A 15,001-nucleotide genomic window follows, 5' to 3' on the forward strand; every position below is an offset into this window, starting at 1 on the left:
TCTCCCACACCACACACATACTTATACATACAAATACACATTTCATAGCTTATAAAGTAGATATACCACACATAATATAAAAATATGTATATTTATATAGCTATATAAATATATATATTATACATGCACTCAAAGGCATAAAATTTTCTTTAAACTTTTTATTTTATATTGGAGTATAGCTGATTGATAATGTTGTGACAGTTTCAGGTGCACAGCAAAGGGACTCAGCCGTACACATACATGTATCCATTCTCCCCCAAACTTCCCTACCACAGAGGCAGAAAGGCATATCATTTTTATTTAACACAACCAGGATTTGTACTAAATACTGTCTAACAATTTGCATTTTTCAGTTACTTATATATATATAAGTATATTGTATATTTATATATATTGTATATATTTCCCACGTTAGTACATATATTCCCAAATGGCCCATGTTTTAAATATCTCCTTAAGTAATGAAAGCCAAATAGACCACCTCAGGTATATTATTCAAAAATTAGAAAAATAGGGTAGTCTAAGAAAATGATAATGGAACAATAAAATTCTTGTCAGTTCTCAAACATTACAACATGTAGGGTTCACTTTATCCTGAACATTTTCAATGGACCCTCAAAGGAAGAAAAATAAAATGATCTGTCTTTACACTTTTATGAATAGGCAAACATTTTCGGGTGCTATCTTTTCAGATATTTAAAATTTTTATCTGAATACAAAGAATAAACACAGAGTACCAATTTCAAAGTTGCCAAAGGGTGCATGTAGTTAAAAGTCTTCCTTTCCCCTTAGTTCCCCAGTCCCATAATTCTTCTCTCCACAAGCAACTGTTGACAAGTTTCTTGTGTATTCTAAAGATATTTAAGATTCTGTACATTTAAAATAAGAAAATACCAAAAAGCAACACCATATTGCTCCTCCCCATCCCCCCCCCCCCAAAGTTCTAGCACTTGCTAGGGTAATTTTTATTGCAATTTTGACCTGTCTACTCAAATGAGAGAGAAGTGACAGAATTAGGCCACAAAGTTAAAAAGCATATTTGGGAGCCTGGGGTAATGACAGATAAGAATAAGATGGCTATCAAAGGATTAAGAAAGACCCGTATAAAGAAAGCTTATAAAAACTTATAAAGCTCTTGAATATAGCGCTTTTTAAAAAAAATCTTCATGACAGTGTGGCAAACATTAAAGATGAAATATATCCTATTTAAAATAATCAGCCCCCGAATCAACACTTGATTCATTTATTCATTTTTTGTTCTCAGACTTAGCACAGCTACAATTCTATCTACACTAAATTTTGTGAAACTTAAGACAAACCTCTTTCATAATTTTACATTTTCATTTCAACATCAATTCTAAAATAAATGGGGGAAGGTAGGAGGACTTTAAGTTCCTTTTTTTAAGTAGATTTACTTTACCAGGGACTTTTCAGGACCAATAGTCACTCCTATTTGTATTCTTACTTCCCACAAGGAACAACTGTTATTTATGCAAAGGCAGAGGTGTTGATTTAAAGATTTTTTTGAAGTTTATTTTAGTAAAAAGAAAGCCAGAGAGTCAATATTGTTTATGTCAAAAATGTCTTTATTTTAATTGCAAAAAACGATTAATCTTACTACAATAGTGGAAGAGTTATATTTTTTCTTAAAACAGTAAACACATCTTAAGTAGTAACTCATAAAGTGTGTATTAAACAGGCCCACCAGCCCACACACAACAAAATATGAACATTGGTTAATAATATGAAAAAATACCTAATAAATTATTAAGAAAACAAGGCTTTAGAATGTTAGCTCCTCACATTCCACATAGAACTTCCAATGCTCATCCATTATATGGCATGGGAGAAATTCCTGATCGCTGATTAACAGTATTTCATTTATTTGAAGATAATGTGGGATGCTTTTCATTGACCCTTTGGAAGTTCCTGTTTGAAGAAGAGTCAACAAATTAAAAACTGTCTTTTAAAAAATAAGATTTAAAGATGATACAAACAGATGGAGAGATATACCATGTTCTTGGATTGGAAGAATCAACACTGTGAAAATGACTATACTACCCAAAGCAATCTACAGATTCAATGCAATCCCTATCAAACTACCAATGGCATTTTTCACAGAATTAGAACAAAAAATTTCACAATTTGTATGGAAACACAAAAGACCCCGAACAGCCAAAGCAATCTTGAGAAAGAAAAATGGAGCTGGAGGAATCAGGCTCCCCGACTTCAGACTATACTACACAGTTACAGTAATCAAGACAGTATGGTACTGGCACAAAAACAGAAATATAGAGCAATGGAACAGGATAGAAAACCCAGAGACAAACCCATGCACGTATGGTCACCTTATTTTTGATAAAGGAGGCAAGAATATACAGTGGAGAAAAGACAGCCTCTTCAGTAAGTGGTGCTGGGAAAACTGGAGAGCTACATGTAAAAGAATGAAATTAGAACACTCCCTAACACCATACACAAAAATAAACTCAAAATGGATTAAAGACCTAAATGTAAGGCCAGACACTATCAAACTTAGAGGAAAACACAGGCAGAACACTCTATGACATAAATCACAGCAAGATCCTTTTTGACCCACCTCCTAGAGAAATGGAAATAAAAACAGAAATAAACAAATGGGACCTAATGAAACTTAAAAGCTTTTGCACAGCAAAGGAAACCATAAAAAAGATGAAAAGGCAACCATCAGAACGGGAGAAAATATTTGCAAACAAAGGAACTGACAAAAGATTAATCTCCAATATTTACAAGCAGCTCATGCAGCTCAATATCAACAAACAACCCAATACAAAAATGGGCAGAAGACCTAAATAGATATTTCTCCAAAGAAGATATACAGATTGCCAACAAACACATGAAAGGATGCTCAACATCACTAATCATTAGAGAAATGCAAATCAAAATTACAATGAGGTATCACCTCACACTGGTCAGAATGGCCATCAAAAAATCTACAAACAATAAATGCTGGAGAGGGTGTGGAGAAAAGGGAACCCTCTTACACTGTTGGTGGGAATGTAAATTGATACAGTCATTAGGGAGAACAGTATGGAGGTTCTTTAAAAAACTAAAGATAGAACTACTATACAACCCAGCAATCCCACTACTGGGCATATACCCTGAGAAAACCATAATTCAAAAAGAGTCATGTACCACAATGTTCATTGCAGCTCTATTTACAATAGCCAGGACATGGAAGCAACCTAAGTGTCCACGGACAGATGAATGGATAAAGAAGATGTGGCACATATACATATAATGGAATATTACTCAGCCATAAAAAGAAATGAAATTGAGTTATTTGTAGTGAGGTGGATGGACCTAGAGTCTGTCACACAAAGTAAGTCAGAACGAGAAAAACAAATACTGTATGTTAACATATATATATGGAATCTAAAAAAAAAAAGGTTATGAAGAACCTAGAGGCAGGACAGGAATAAAGACGCAGATGTAGAGAATGGACTTGAGGACACGGGGAGGGGGAAGGGTGAGCTGGGAAGAAGTGAGAGATTAGCATGGACTTATATACACTACCAAATGTAAAACAGATAGCTAGTGGGAAGCAGCCGCATAGCACAGGGAGATCAGCTCAGTGCTTTGTGACCACCTAGAGGGGTGGGATAGGGAGGGTGGGAGTGAGACGGAGGAGGGAGGAGATATGGGGATATATGTATGGCTGATTCACTTTGTTATAAAGTAGAAACAAACATCCCATCGTAGAGCAATTATACTCTAATAAAGATGTTAAAAAAATAAATTTTTAAAAAGGTAAAAAATAAGATTTAAATTTACTTATTACGAACCCTAGACCCTAGTCAAGTCTATGAGCACATATAACAGGTTTTCTGACCAGGTCATTCTTCACTCCATTTTCTATACCCAAGATAAAGCTGTAAATCAGCACTGACCTATCTTGGAAGAAAGAAGCCTGTTTGCAGTCTAAAACACCAAGGCAAAAAATGGATAACTGAAGCTTCTGAAGGTAGTTATACAAAGCCCCTCTGTGCCTCAATTTCCAATAAATTGAGAATAAAACAGTTGTAAAGATTAAATGAGATACTGCATGTGAAATGCCTGTCTACTGCCTAATACAGAGCAACCACTCAATAAATAGTAGCTGCTATTATTATAGCAGGTAGTTATTACTAAAAAGAGTGTTAGGCTGGAAGATGGATGATCAATTTTCTAGGTCACACAAACTTGGTTGTGATCTCAAGCAAGTTATATGGCTTATCTAGATTTCCATCGCCTCTGAGAGGTGAGAGAGTTGATGATCAGCAGGGTCCCTTTTAGCTCTGCCAGTTTAAGAGCCAATGATACTAAAACTGGCTTCTTTAAGCTCCCTGACAGTCTCAGAGATTCCTTTCTTGGAGACTGGCTATATGAGCTATACGTCATTCAACTAGTTGAATCTTATTCCAAGGTTAGCACCAACATGCTATCTGTGTGACCTCAGCCAGACAGTTTCAGATAGACGTATGTATAGTCCAAGTGCTTTGTTCATAATTCTAAGCAGTACAAATGTTTACACAGTTACACATCTGCATGGATATCTGGCGCTCCTGATAAAGTACCCGTTTATCCTTCTAATGGTGATCCCACCCTAATTTGCCTCTGGAGGACCATCCCTTTCCCCACACTTGGTCCATGTGCTTCTGGTGGAATTGTTCTGAACTGTGTGGCTGAACCACACTGACTCCATTTTGTCAGCTCCATCTTAGGTCTGCAGTCCTATCCCTTCCCTTTCTGCATGACTGTACTTTAGCCTACTCACAAGGAATGCGCCCAAGCCAGCTTTTACCTTTGTCTTCATCTGATATGAAAACTGGAAGAATGCCTTTGCTGACGCAGATAGTTAATAGTTCTCTATCAGCTTACCCTTGTCTTCAACTGATATGAAAACTGGAAGAATGCCTTTTGCTGATGCAGGTAGTTAACAGTCATGAGACCCCTCAGGGAAGGGCAGGGAGGAAAAACAGGGGTTCCTGTCAGTGTGGACCAACCACACTTCTCCCAAGTGGTCAGATTCTGTTTTTAGCTTTGGTCCCTTTAAATCCTCCTTACCCTTTTCAGAGGCAGAGTTGGGCTAGGAATGCTTCTGGATCATCTCTGCCTGATCCTTCCTACCTGTATGTAAGTTACCCACAATAAACTTCACAATTACCCTTTATGGAGTTGCCTGCTTAGTTTTTTGGTCTGAAAGTTCTTGCTCAGTTCAGGGGATATAATTCACTATCTCTTCCTTCCAACATTCATCTCCTGATTTGTTTAGATCTAGGCCAATCACTGAACAGGCATTGATCCACGGTAAGAACACGACCCATTCGGAGTGAAGTTACATGCAATAAGATCTTTGTTTCGCCTTCTGGGAAACAGTCACATCCAAATTCTTTCCCTCTGGACTTGAATCTGGAAGCATGTAGCTCTGGAATGATGAGAGGAGAGGCTGCTACCATGGAGCTGAGAAATGAAAAGCAAGAAAAACTGGGTGCTCAGTCATGCTCTGTGAACACTGGCTTAAGCCTGAAGAACCTACTCCTGGTCTTTCATGTACATGAGTCAATAAAATTCCTTTTTATGGGGGGTGTAAGCCAGTTTGATTTGGGTTTTAAACTGTTACTTACAACCCAAAGAATTTAAACTGTTTTACACATGGTCCATATGTAAACAAAATAATCCCCTCATTAGCAGGTTTGTTTTATAGACTATCTGAAGCAAGGTACCTCACAAAAGTTGGGAGTGGAGAGCATTCATCCTTCAGGAAAAGCCCATGGAAATAAGGCTTTAAATATTAATTTAAATTAATTTTGCTAATATTAGCTTAGTTTCATCAGAGCAAGGATGGGCCTGTATGCACAAAAACCCTATTCTCTTTCCAGTGAATGGGGCTTGCCTTAAAAGTCACAGACCCAAACATGGGCACTTGTAAGAGATGGCCAAGAGCACCTGAATAGCTTCATCTTGTTTGTAACCAGAAATTATCACCATAGGGCTCACATAGAGAAGGTCACCAACAAAAGTGCAGAATGATAAGCAGTAGCTCCACAGGAAGCAACCTGCCCATCTTCCCAATTGACATGCTGGAAACAGAGTGGCCCAAACTTGGGATGCTGAGATGATATAACAAAAGTGTTTGAAAAACAGCATTTTCAGATGGACATCTGTTAACCTATTAACCCACAGAAGTGGAGTTTGGAGTTTTCAATAAAGTAATGCTAATGTTAAACCTTTTTTTCCTTTTGCCTTACCATTCCCATCATTCACCTTTGTCAAATGATAAAATAACACCTATGTGAAAGTTTTCTGTAAAATTGTAAAGTGTTATTCAATACCGCTTTGCACTCTAAACTAGCTTTGCTTGGAGCTGATCTGGCTCTCTCTCTCCCTTACGTGCTGTAATAAATTAAGATAAAGGGACCATTTTAGGCCCACCTTCTTCTTTTTTTTAAGCAGGGCTGACTTTATCACTAAAGTCAGTAGGGTGTGATGGCCTTGATTTATAACTTTCTCAACAGGTTAGCTATGATATATCCACAAAAGTTATTCAGTTGATATTCTGTCTAGTGGCTATTCACATGGCTTCTCTTTCAAAGGAACAGAGGTCATGGCAGCCAAAATCCCACCCCCAGATCCACTTAATTTCGCTGTCAGCATAATACACTCCTGACTTTCCTGTAATCTGCAGGACTTTAGGAAAACTGCAAGTGGCTCTGTGGTAACAGAAGGAGCCACTTCCTGGGTAAGCCCATGGACATGAAATTCTGGGGACATACATATCACACCACAAAACTCAGTATTAAGAACATCCCCCAGTTTCTCACAGAATAGCCTCTTTTCCATAATTATCAGACTGGAAGAAACAAAGACCATTCCTTACAAAACACCTGTTCTCATCTCCTTTACCTCTCATCTTCTGCTGCCTTTTCTTTCTCCTCTACCACCTCTTCCGCAACAGGAATCTCTGAACTCCATCTGCCACTGCATTCCCACCCGTTTCATTCCAGCCCATGCTACCAGGATCCGGCACCTTTGGCTGACCACAACTTCTAGACTCCAGATTTCTTTGTTGTTATCCACAATTCCCAATATATTGGGATGGGGTGGGCAACAAAACAAAAAGCACATTCATACAGAAAACTGAGCTAAACAGGGTAATCCTCATATAAGAAAATGTAAGAATACAGCAAACTGATTTCAAATTTATGATCCCAGTTTGAATTGTGTTAAGTAACTATACAATTGCTACGTTATCTTATTACATAATAGTACAAGCTTCAAATTTATTTGAATCATTCCAGGCAAATAACATTCAGGAAAGTTAAAGACGAAGAACTTCACTAGCTTTTCTTCCTTTTTTGAAGTTGAGTAAACCTTTTCTCCATGTTTACATATGGAAAGCATACCTGAAAGCATCAATGCCAGTATGTAATAGTTTTAAAACTCTTTGCTTTTTCTTTTCATAAAAAATTAAACATACATGCAGTGTACTACAGCTACTTAAAATAAGTAAAAATATATTGTGGTTTGTATTATCAATCTTCTGAGAAATAAGTAATAACCTGTTACTACAGCAGCTGAGAACACAGTTCTAGAATTGAGATTCTCTTCTGTGGGCCCTAGTCTGGGCTCACTCTGCATGTCTCCTGCTTTCAGGGCTTTTAGAACTGTTTTCAGTGTTTTATTTTTGTATATACTCTAAATTTGGTCCGAAGGTATGGTTTTCCTGCAATCCTCTCCCTGCCCCAACTCCCCTGCTGCCCAGGTAACCAACGATAACAACCCAGGGTATATCATATCCTTCTATAGCTTGTTTCTGTGCTCTAATAGTCATATCACACATTTGTCCATCACTTTTCAATACTTTAATCCTTGTACAACCATGTGAGACAAGAAAGGGAAAGAATCCAAGTAGTTAGGAAACTGAGATTTAGATTTTTTTTGATTGAATAATTCATTTATAGTACTCAATATACTGTTACTTAACAGGAACTTAATAGGTTGCACAAAATACAGGCACTTAAATATAAAAGAACAGTGAACTAAAGTTTCCTCACCAATGCAGTCTATACTCTTACTACAATACTTGCTACTCCCACCAAGCTTTGGGCCAGTTAGCATAGCAACAAATAAAGGGACTGCAGGAAGCACACACTTAAAAGACCTGTTTCCAAATTGGAAGCTCCCAAACACTGGAGTTTTGCTTCCACTCTAGCCCTGACTGTCATGCTGGAGGTAGGTAGCTAAGAGGGAATGAAGCAGCAAGATTCAGATATTGGATGTAAAACGTTTAAGTTTAATATACTTTATAGGAAATGATTTTACTTTGGGTCCATTAGTAAATTGTTACTGTTCCATGGAAAGATCTTAGAAAAACTAAGCTGTTGTGATCTGCAGCAATATGAACTGACAGGTACGGCACTGTAATACCAGGAGCAAACACACACATAGTCTTAAGCAGTCTGACAATATCAACTATTCATTTTTCCCAGTCCTCACTGTGGGGAGGATTAAGTGGACTAGTGCTCGGAAGTTCAGTTCTGCTTAAGGGGCCAGACACCTGTGGCTCTGGAGCCTCAAAGAAACAAAGAGGAATAGGAGGATTTAAAAAAGAAGTTCTGTCACTGAAAGAATTTTTGTGAATGAGGTAAAGAGAAATTAGAACTCTGAGAGATAGTAACTTAATCCGTTATTTGGTCAAATAATTACCATCTTCTTTGCAATGATAACTAAGGACATCTACTTGTAGCTTTGTGACAAAGAATTTTTCCATCAGAACTGTGAAAACCACCAATTCACCCCATTAGAAGGTAAGAGCCCTTCTCCCTTTAATTTTCACTTTTACTTGGGGTAGATTCCCTAGGCAAAGTCAGTGCCCTCTGAGATCTAGAAATAAAATTTCTAAACCGTAGCACATTTAGCAGCCCAGTACAACTAGGAAGATGGCCATTTAATCGGACATTTGTCTTTTCTTGTTGTCCCTAAGCCCCAACAGGAAATGCACAGCTAAGGCACTAAGGAACCATTCTGCTTATGGACAAGGTAGGGAGAAATAAATCTCCCTCAAGTAATATCACCAGACTTTAGATATTCTGCACAAGTCTGCTTAAAATGAATTGATAGATTCATTAGTAGGCAAAAGAATGGGCTCATGCAACTATTCATGTTATCCAGTGGCCAAAACTGGCAATTCAAAATGACATACTAGTTAGGTTAAAAATAATTTAACTTTTACTGTTCTTTTTCCTCTGTTTTTGGGGGGGTTTTTTACAGTAAAAGAGAACCTTTAATGTATGTCATGAAAACGTCTTTTATACCAGATTTCAATGACCACTGAAAAATGCAATAAATAATGTGAGATAAAATAATTTTTAGACAAAGTAGAGAGGGTTTATGAATGAAGGAAATTCTAAAGGATATAACACGGGAAGGAAACTTGTCCTAGATGGAAAGTTTGAGAAGTGAAATAGAACGGAGAGCAAATAAAGTAGTAAATATGTAGATAAATCCAAATGAACATTGACACTTAAAAACAATACACAATACAAATACTACATATGATAATACACAATTATGTAAGGCTGATGAATTTTTTTTAAACATCTTTATTGGAGCATAATTGCTTTAAAATGGTGTGTTAGTTTCTGCTGTTTAACAAAGTGAATCAGTATACATATATCCCCGTATCTCCTCCCTCTTGCATCTTCCTCCCTCCCACCCTCCCTATCCCACCCCTCTAGGTGGAAACAAAGCACCAGGCTGATCTCCCTGTGCTATGCAGCTGCTTCCCACTAGCTATCTATTTTACATTTGGTAGTGTATATATGTCCATGCCACTCTCTCACTTCGTCCCAGCTTCCCCTTCCCCTACCCTGTGTCCTCAAGTCCATTCCCTACGTCTGCGTCTTTATTCCTGTCCTGCCCCTAGGTTCTTCGGAACCATTTTTTCTTTTTTAGATTCCATACATATGTGTTAGCATACGGTATTTGTTTTTCTCTTTCTGACTTACTTCACTCTGTATGACAGTCTCTAGGTCCATCCACCTCACTACAAATAACTCAATTTCGTTTCTTTTCCTCTGCTTTTGAAAAAAATTCCCTTAATATATCAACAGCAAAAATAATCAGATTCATTATTTTAACTGATGGTTCACTTCTGACACATCCCTAACCCATCTTACTCCTCTGGTTCTCAGTTTCATCATCTGTAAAACAGGTCCGAGACTAGCTGATCTATTAGGTTCACTTCTAACTTGAAAATTATTGAACTCAGACTTCCAGAACTTGTGCTTACAAACTAAGCATTCTAAACTTCATTACAATTATGGAATGAAACATCACTTGCTCTAGTTACAAATGAAAATGAACATACTTATGTATACATTCTCATCCTGAATCAGAAATATAATTCCAATCAAAGGCAAAATGATTAAGAATAATTTTAATGAATTGTAAAAATACATCTGCTCTAGTTATGATGGGGGGAAATTCTACTATGGCTATTTAAATACAAAGTTCAGGGACTTTCCTGGTGGCGCAGTGGTTAAGAATCCACCTGCCAATGCAGGGGACACGGGTTCAAGCCCTGATCCGGGAAGATCCGGGAAGATCCCACATGCCACAGAGCAACTAAGCCCATGTGCCACAACTATTGAGCCTGTGCTCTAGAGCCCACGAGCCTCAACTACTGAGCCCACACACCGCAACTACTGAAGCCTGCGTGCCTAGAGCCCATGCTCCGCAACAAGAGAAGCCACTGCAATAGAAGCCCGCGCACCGCAATGAAGGGTAGCCCCCGCTCGCTGCAACTAGAGAAAGCCCATGCGCAGCAACGAAGACCCAGTGCAGCCAAAGAAAAAAAAATAAAGTTCAGTGTCTTCTGATAAATGAAGGATCCTAAAGGATAAATATGGTGATAGAGTATTACATGATTGGATATCTAAAACTAAATTAATAATTTTGCACAGATTTACATTGATAATATCAAAAGCCATCTGTGAAACTGTACTGGCATCAAGAAACAGACTTGATTATTATACTTAGAAGTTTAAAACTATTTAGGCCCTCATTGTTCAGGGGAAAATTGAAATTAATAGGTGGTTCTTTAAGCTGAATTGGATTTGAGATACTTGATTTTATATGTAAAGTGTTCAGGTTTTCTGTGTCTCTGTCGTACAGACGTGAACCTTGGAGTTCTACTAAAAAGAAGCTCCTAAATGTCCTAATGTATGTAAAATAATCTGGCAGGGGGTCTGGCACATGGCAAATGCTCAACAGGTAATTTGTTTTCTTCTCTTTCCTCCCCTATCAGTAGATATAAAATACCAGGATGAAAAAAAATACGATTAAAATAATGAAAAAGGATCAGGAGTTTAAACAGGAGCTGAAATAAACACCCTGTGCTCTGTTATCAGGCACCCATCTTCCTTGGCTGTTTAAGAAGTTCTTAACCACATAAAACAGAAGCACCTGTGAATGTTTGTGTTCTATTACATATACTTTTACAGAGAAATGAAGCACAATAACAGCACTGAAATGAAGAAAACTCTTTCTTTAAAGTCATTTATTCACAACAGATTATAAGTAGGTCAAAGACCGTTTTCATTAAAAACAAAAAAGTCTATTTTTTCCCTGAAAAAGCATATTTATTTCAAATGAACAAGTGATGTTAGATCTTCCTGAGAGAAAATTATAAATTATATAATCAGTGTGCATTAAATGATAGCCTGGGAAAAGAAAGGCCTCAGGAGATACTCTTTTTTTGTTTGTTTGCTTTGCTTAGATGAATACATTCAAGCTTCATGTGTTTTGAGTGTCTTGGTACTATGGTGACAGGGGACATAAACATATAAAACTGGCTTTCCAGGTAAATAATGAAATGTGATCTATATTAACAGAATGTTTTTCTAAAGATCTTTGTGAAAAATATGTCAATATTTTTATACATAATGTTCACATTATGTAATAGAAGTTTTGGGAATGTTCATTTTTCCCATTCCAATATATACTGAAATATTGATGAAGATCCCTCAATAACACAAAGGAGGAACTACAGACAAGTAGGCAGAGGGGAGAGAGGCTTGGGACGAAGCTGTGAAATTTTAAGGGAAAATGCATCATAGACTCACTCCATTTTAAAGCTTATAAAGGACTTTAGAGATAGATACTTCAGGGATTTCATCAACATTTCGTGAACAGAACTTCATTTTTAAAGATTAGCATTGGTATGTTTACAATCTTTCATTAGAAACAACATATATCCTCAAATGTGTTAATATACCACATTTTAACATCCTGGAGTCTATCAATACATTGCCTCAAGTTGCCAGGTTAACTAGTTTTTGTGTAGAATTCAAATAAATAAAAAGCTCTTCCATTATCTCTGACTTACTGAAGCAAGTCATTTTATCACTTATCTTCATGATTCATGATTTTCTTGATACCATGAATCCAAAATGATATGTAGAAGTAAACTGGATGAGGGGAAAGGAGAAATAGTTCTCTTTGAAATTTCTGGTTGAGAAAAATGTGGAGGGCCATCATTCTTTTTTCTTTTTTTTTGAAGTATAGTTGATTTACAATGTTGTGTTAGTTTCTGGTATACAGCAAAGTGATTCAGTTATACATATATATATTCTTTTTCATCTTCTTTTCCATTATGGTTTATTAAAGGATACTGAATATAGTTCCCCATGCTATACAGTAGGACCTTGTTGTTTATCTATTTTACATATAGCAGTTTGTATCTGCTAGTCCCAAACTCCTAATTCATCCCTCCCCCACCACCCCCTTTCCCCTTTGGTAACCATAAGTTTGTTCCCTGTCTGTCAGTCTGTTTCTGTTTCACAAATAAGTTCATCTGTGTCATATTTTACATTCTACATATAAGTGATATCAGGTGGCACATGTCTTTCTCTTTCTGACTTACTTCACTTAGTATGATAATCTCTAGGTCGATTCATGTTGCCGCAAATGGCATTATTTCTTTCTTTTTTATGGCTGAGTAGTAATTGTGTATATATACTACATCTTCTTTATCCATTCATCTGTTGCCGATGGACATTTAGGTTGCTTCCATGTCTTGGCTATTGTAAATAGTGCTGCTGTGAACATAGGGGTGCATGTATCTTTTCGGATTATAATTTTGTCTGGATATATGCCCAGGAGTGGGATTGCTGGATCATATGGCAACTCTATTTTTAGTTTTTTAAGGAATCTCCATACTGTTCTCCATAGTGGCTGCACCAATTTACATTCTCACCAACAGTGTAGGAGGGTTCCCTTTTTCCCACACCTCTCCAGCATTTGTTATTTGTAAACTTTTTAATGATGGTCATTCTGACAGGTGTGAGGTGATACTTCATTGTGGTTTTGATTTGCATTTCTCTAATAATTAGCGACGTTGAGCATCTTTTCATGTGCCTATTGGCCATCAGTATGTCTTCTTTGGTGAAATGTCTATTTAGGTCTCTGCCCAGTTTTTGATTGGGTTGTTTGTTTTTTTGTTGTTGAGTTGTATGAGCTGTTTGTATATTTTGGAAATTAAGCCTGAAGGGCCATCACTCTTATACCTCACAGTTAGACAGAAAATTCAGATAAGGGAGATTAGTTCAGATAAAGGAGATAGTATTAACTAACCAAAATCCCATTTACCATTTGTTGAATTCTTCACCACAAATTCTGTTATAGCCTGTGAGATCTAGGAATGTCCACCTATGAGGACCGTCAACTGTAAGTAAATTCAGTTTTAAAATAAGCAGTCCTTTGGATCATGTTCATGTTTCCATTCACTCATTCATTTATTCAATGAACATTTTACTTGGAAGCTACTATATGCCAGGCATTGGGAATATAATAGGAAGCAAGAGCCCACAAAAATCTTTCTGAACTCAAAGATCTTCTCAGTCTATCGGGGGTTAAGATTAGGTAACCAGCAATTATTTATAATATAGAGTGATATACATAAGATTTAACCATCTATTTACACAGTAGTATGCTAGAAACTATACAGTTAAAAACTTAAATAAAACTGAAAGTTTCTCTCTTTCTCTTTTTTTCACCTTGTCCAAATTTCATTTTTTCCAACAGTTATTTGCTTGGTTCCTGTACTAGGTCATCTAAACAAGGCATGTCTGAAAGTGAAAGGGAGTGGTTCTAATAATTTTGCTGGATTAGGGACTGCCCTGGTCAAATGGGGATACATGGTCATCCTAGTTATGGGAAATGTAAATATCTCTTCCTAGTCCACTATTTCCAAAAAACAGTATTCTGAAGAGTGTGATCATCAAAAAGCATAAGAGAACAGATATGTTCATGATCTGAAGTAGGCTAATTAAATCCATGTGGACATGTTTTTCCTTTAGACTTTATGGTCTCTATGATGTCAGAGCCACAACTTCCATTACCACATTTTGATATGCAGAAGAGGGGAAAAGATTCTCTCCAGAATGCTTTGCTTGTAATAAGGTTAGAGACTTTACATTTTTCTAACTTACCAGGTCTTTGGATTTCTGTCAGGTACCACAAAACCAGGTACAAAAGAATCCTAAATCAAAGATGCTCAAACAAAACTTCAACAGCAGCCTACGGATGCCTGCAGGGACCTGTCTATAGATTCCTAGGTCCAGATCAAGGTAGCAAGATGCTGGTTGGCATACTGGCGCCTCCACAGTTCTCAAATTAGCACTAACATTTTCTGAAATATCTAAAGGAAAGAAAATTCAGGATTTCTGGACAGAAATTAGTAACAAGAAACTGTTTATACTGCAGGCAACAGAAGCAGCAATTCAGAACCCATTTTTTATTTCATGCTCATTTAGCAGAGGAACTGTGAGCCCTCTGAGGAAGAAGACGCATGGCTGGGGTTGGAAATACGTGCCTGGAGCTAGAAAATCTGAGGAGCAGATATGCTTTCTGATATGAGGAAGAACCTATATTTCTGCTTTGACTCTTAAGGATAGAAACTAGGAGAAAGGGTTTGCTTGAC

General features: G+C 37.1%; 1 protein-coding gene across 4 annotated transcripts in view; it reads right to left on the bottom strand.

Moving 5' to 3' along the window:
- Positions 1-1,398: 1,398 nt before the first annotated feature.
- Positions 1,399-15,001, bottom strand: part of ANKRD31 (ankyrin repeat domain 31) — a 129,833-nt gene continuing 116,230 nt past the window's right edge. For all 4 annotated transcript variants that reach the window (XM_079918339.1, XM_079918337.1, XM_079918338.1 and 1 more), the window contains one exon: positions 1,399-1,929. In XM_079918339.1, coding sequence (XP_079774465.1) covers positions 1,784-1,929 — 146 coding nt within the window. In that variant the 3' untranslated portion in view covers positions 1,399-1,783. The remainder of the gene's footprint in view (positions 1,930-15,001) is intronic.

The sequence above is a fragment of the Stenella coeruleoalba genome (genome assembly GCF_951394435.1).
Source record: "Stenella coeruleoalba genome assembly, chromosome: 3".
Classification (NCBI taxonomy): Eukaryota; Metazoa; Chordata; class Mammalia; order Artiodactyla; family Delphinidae; genus Stenella; species Stenella coeruleoalba.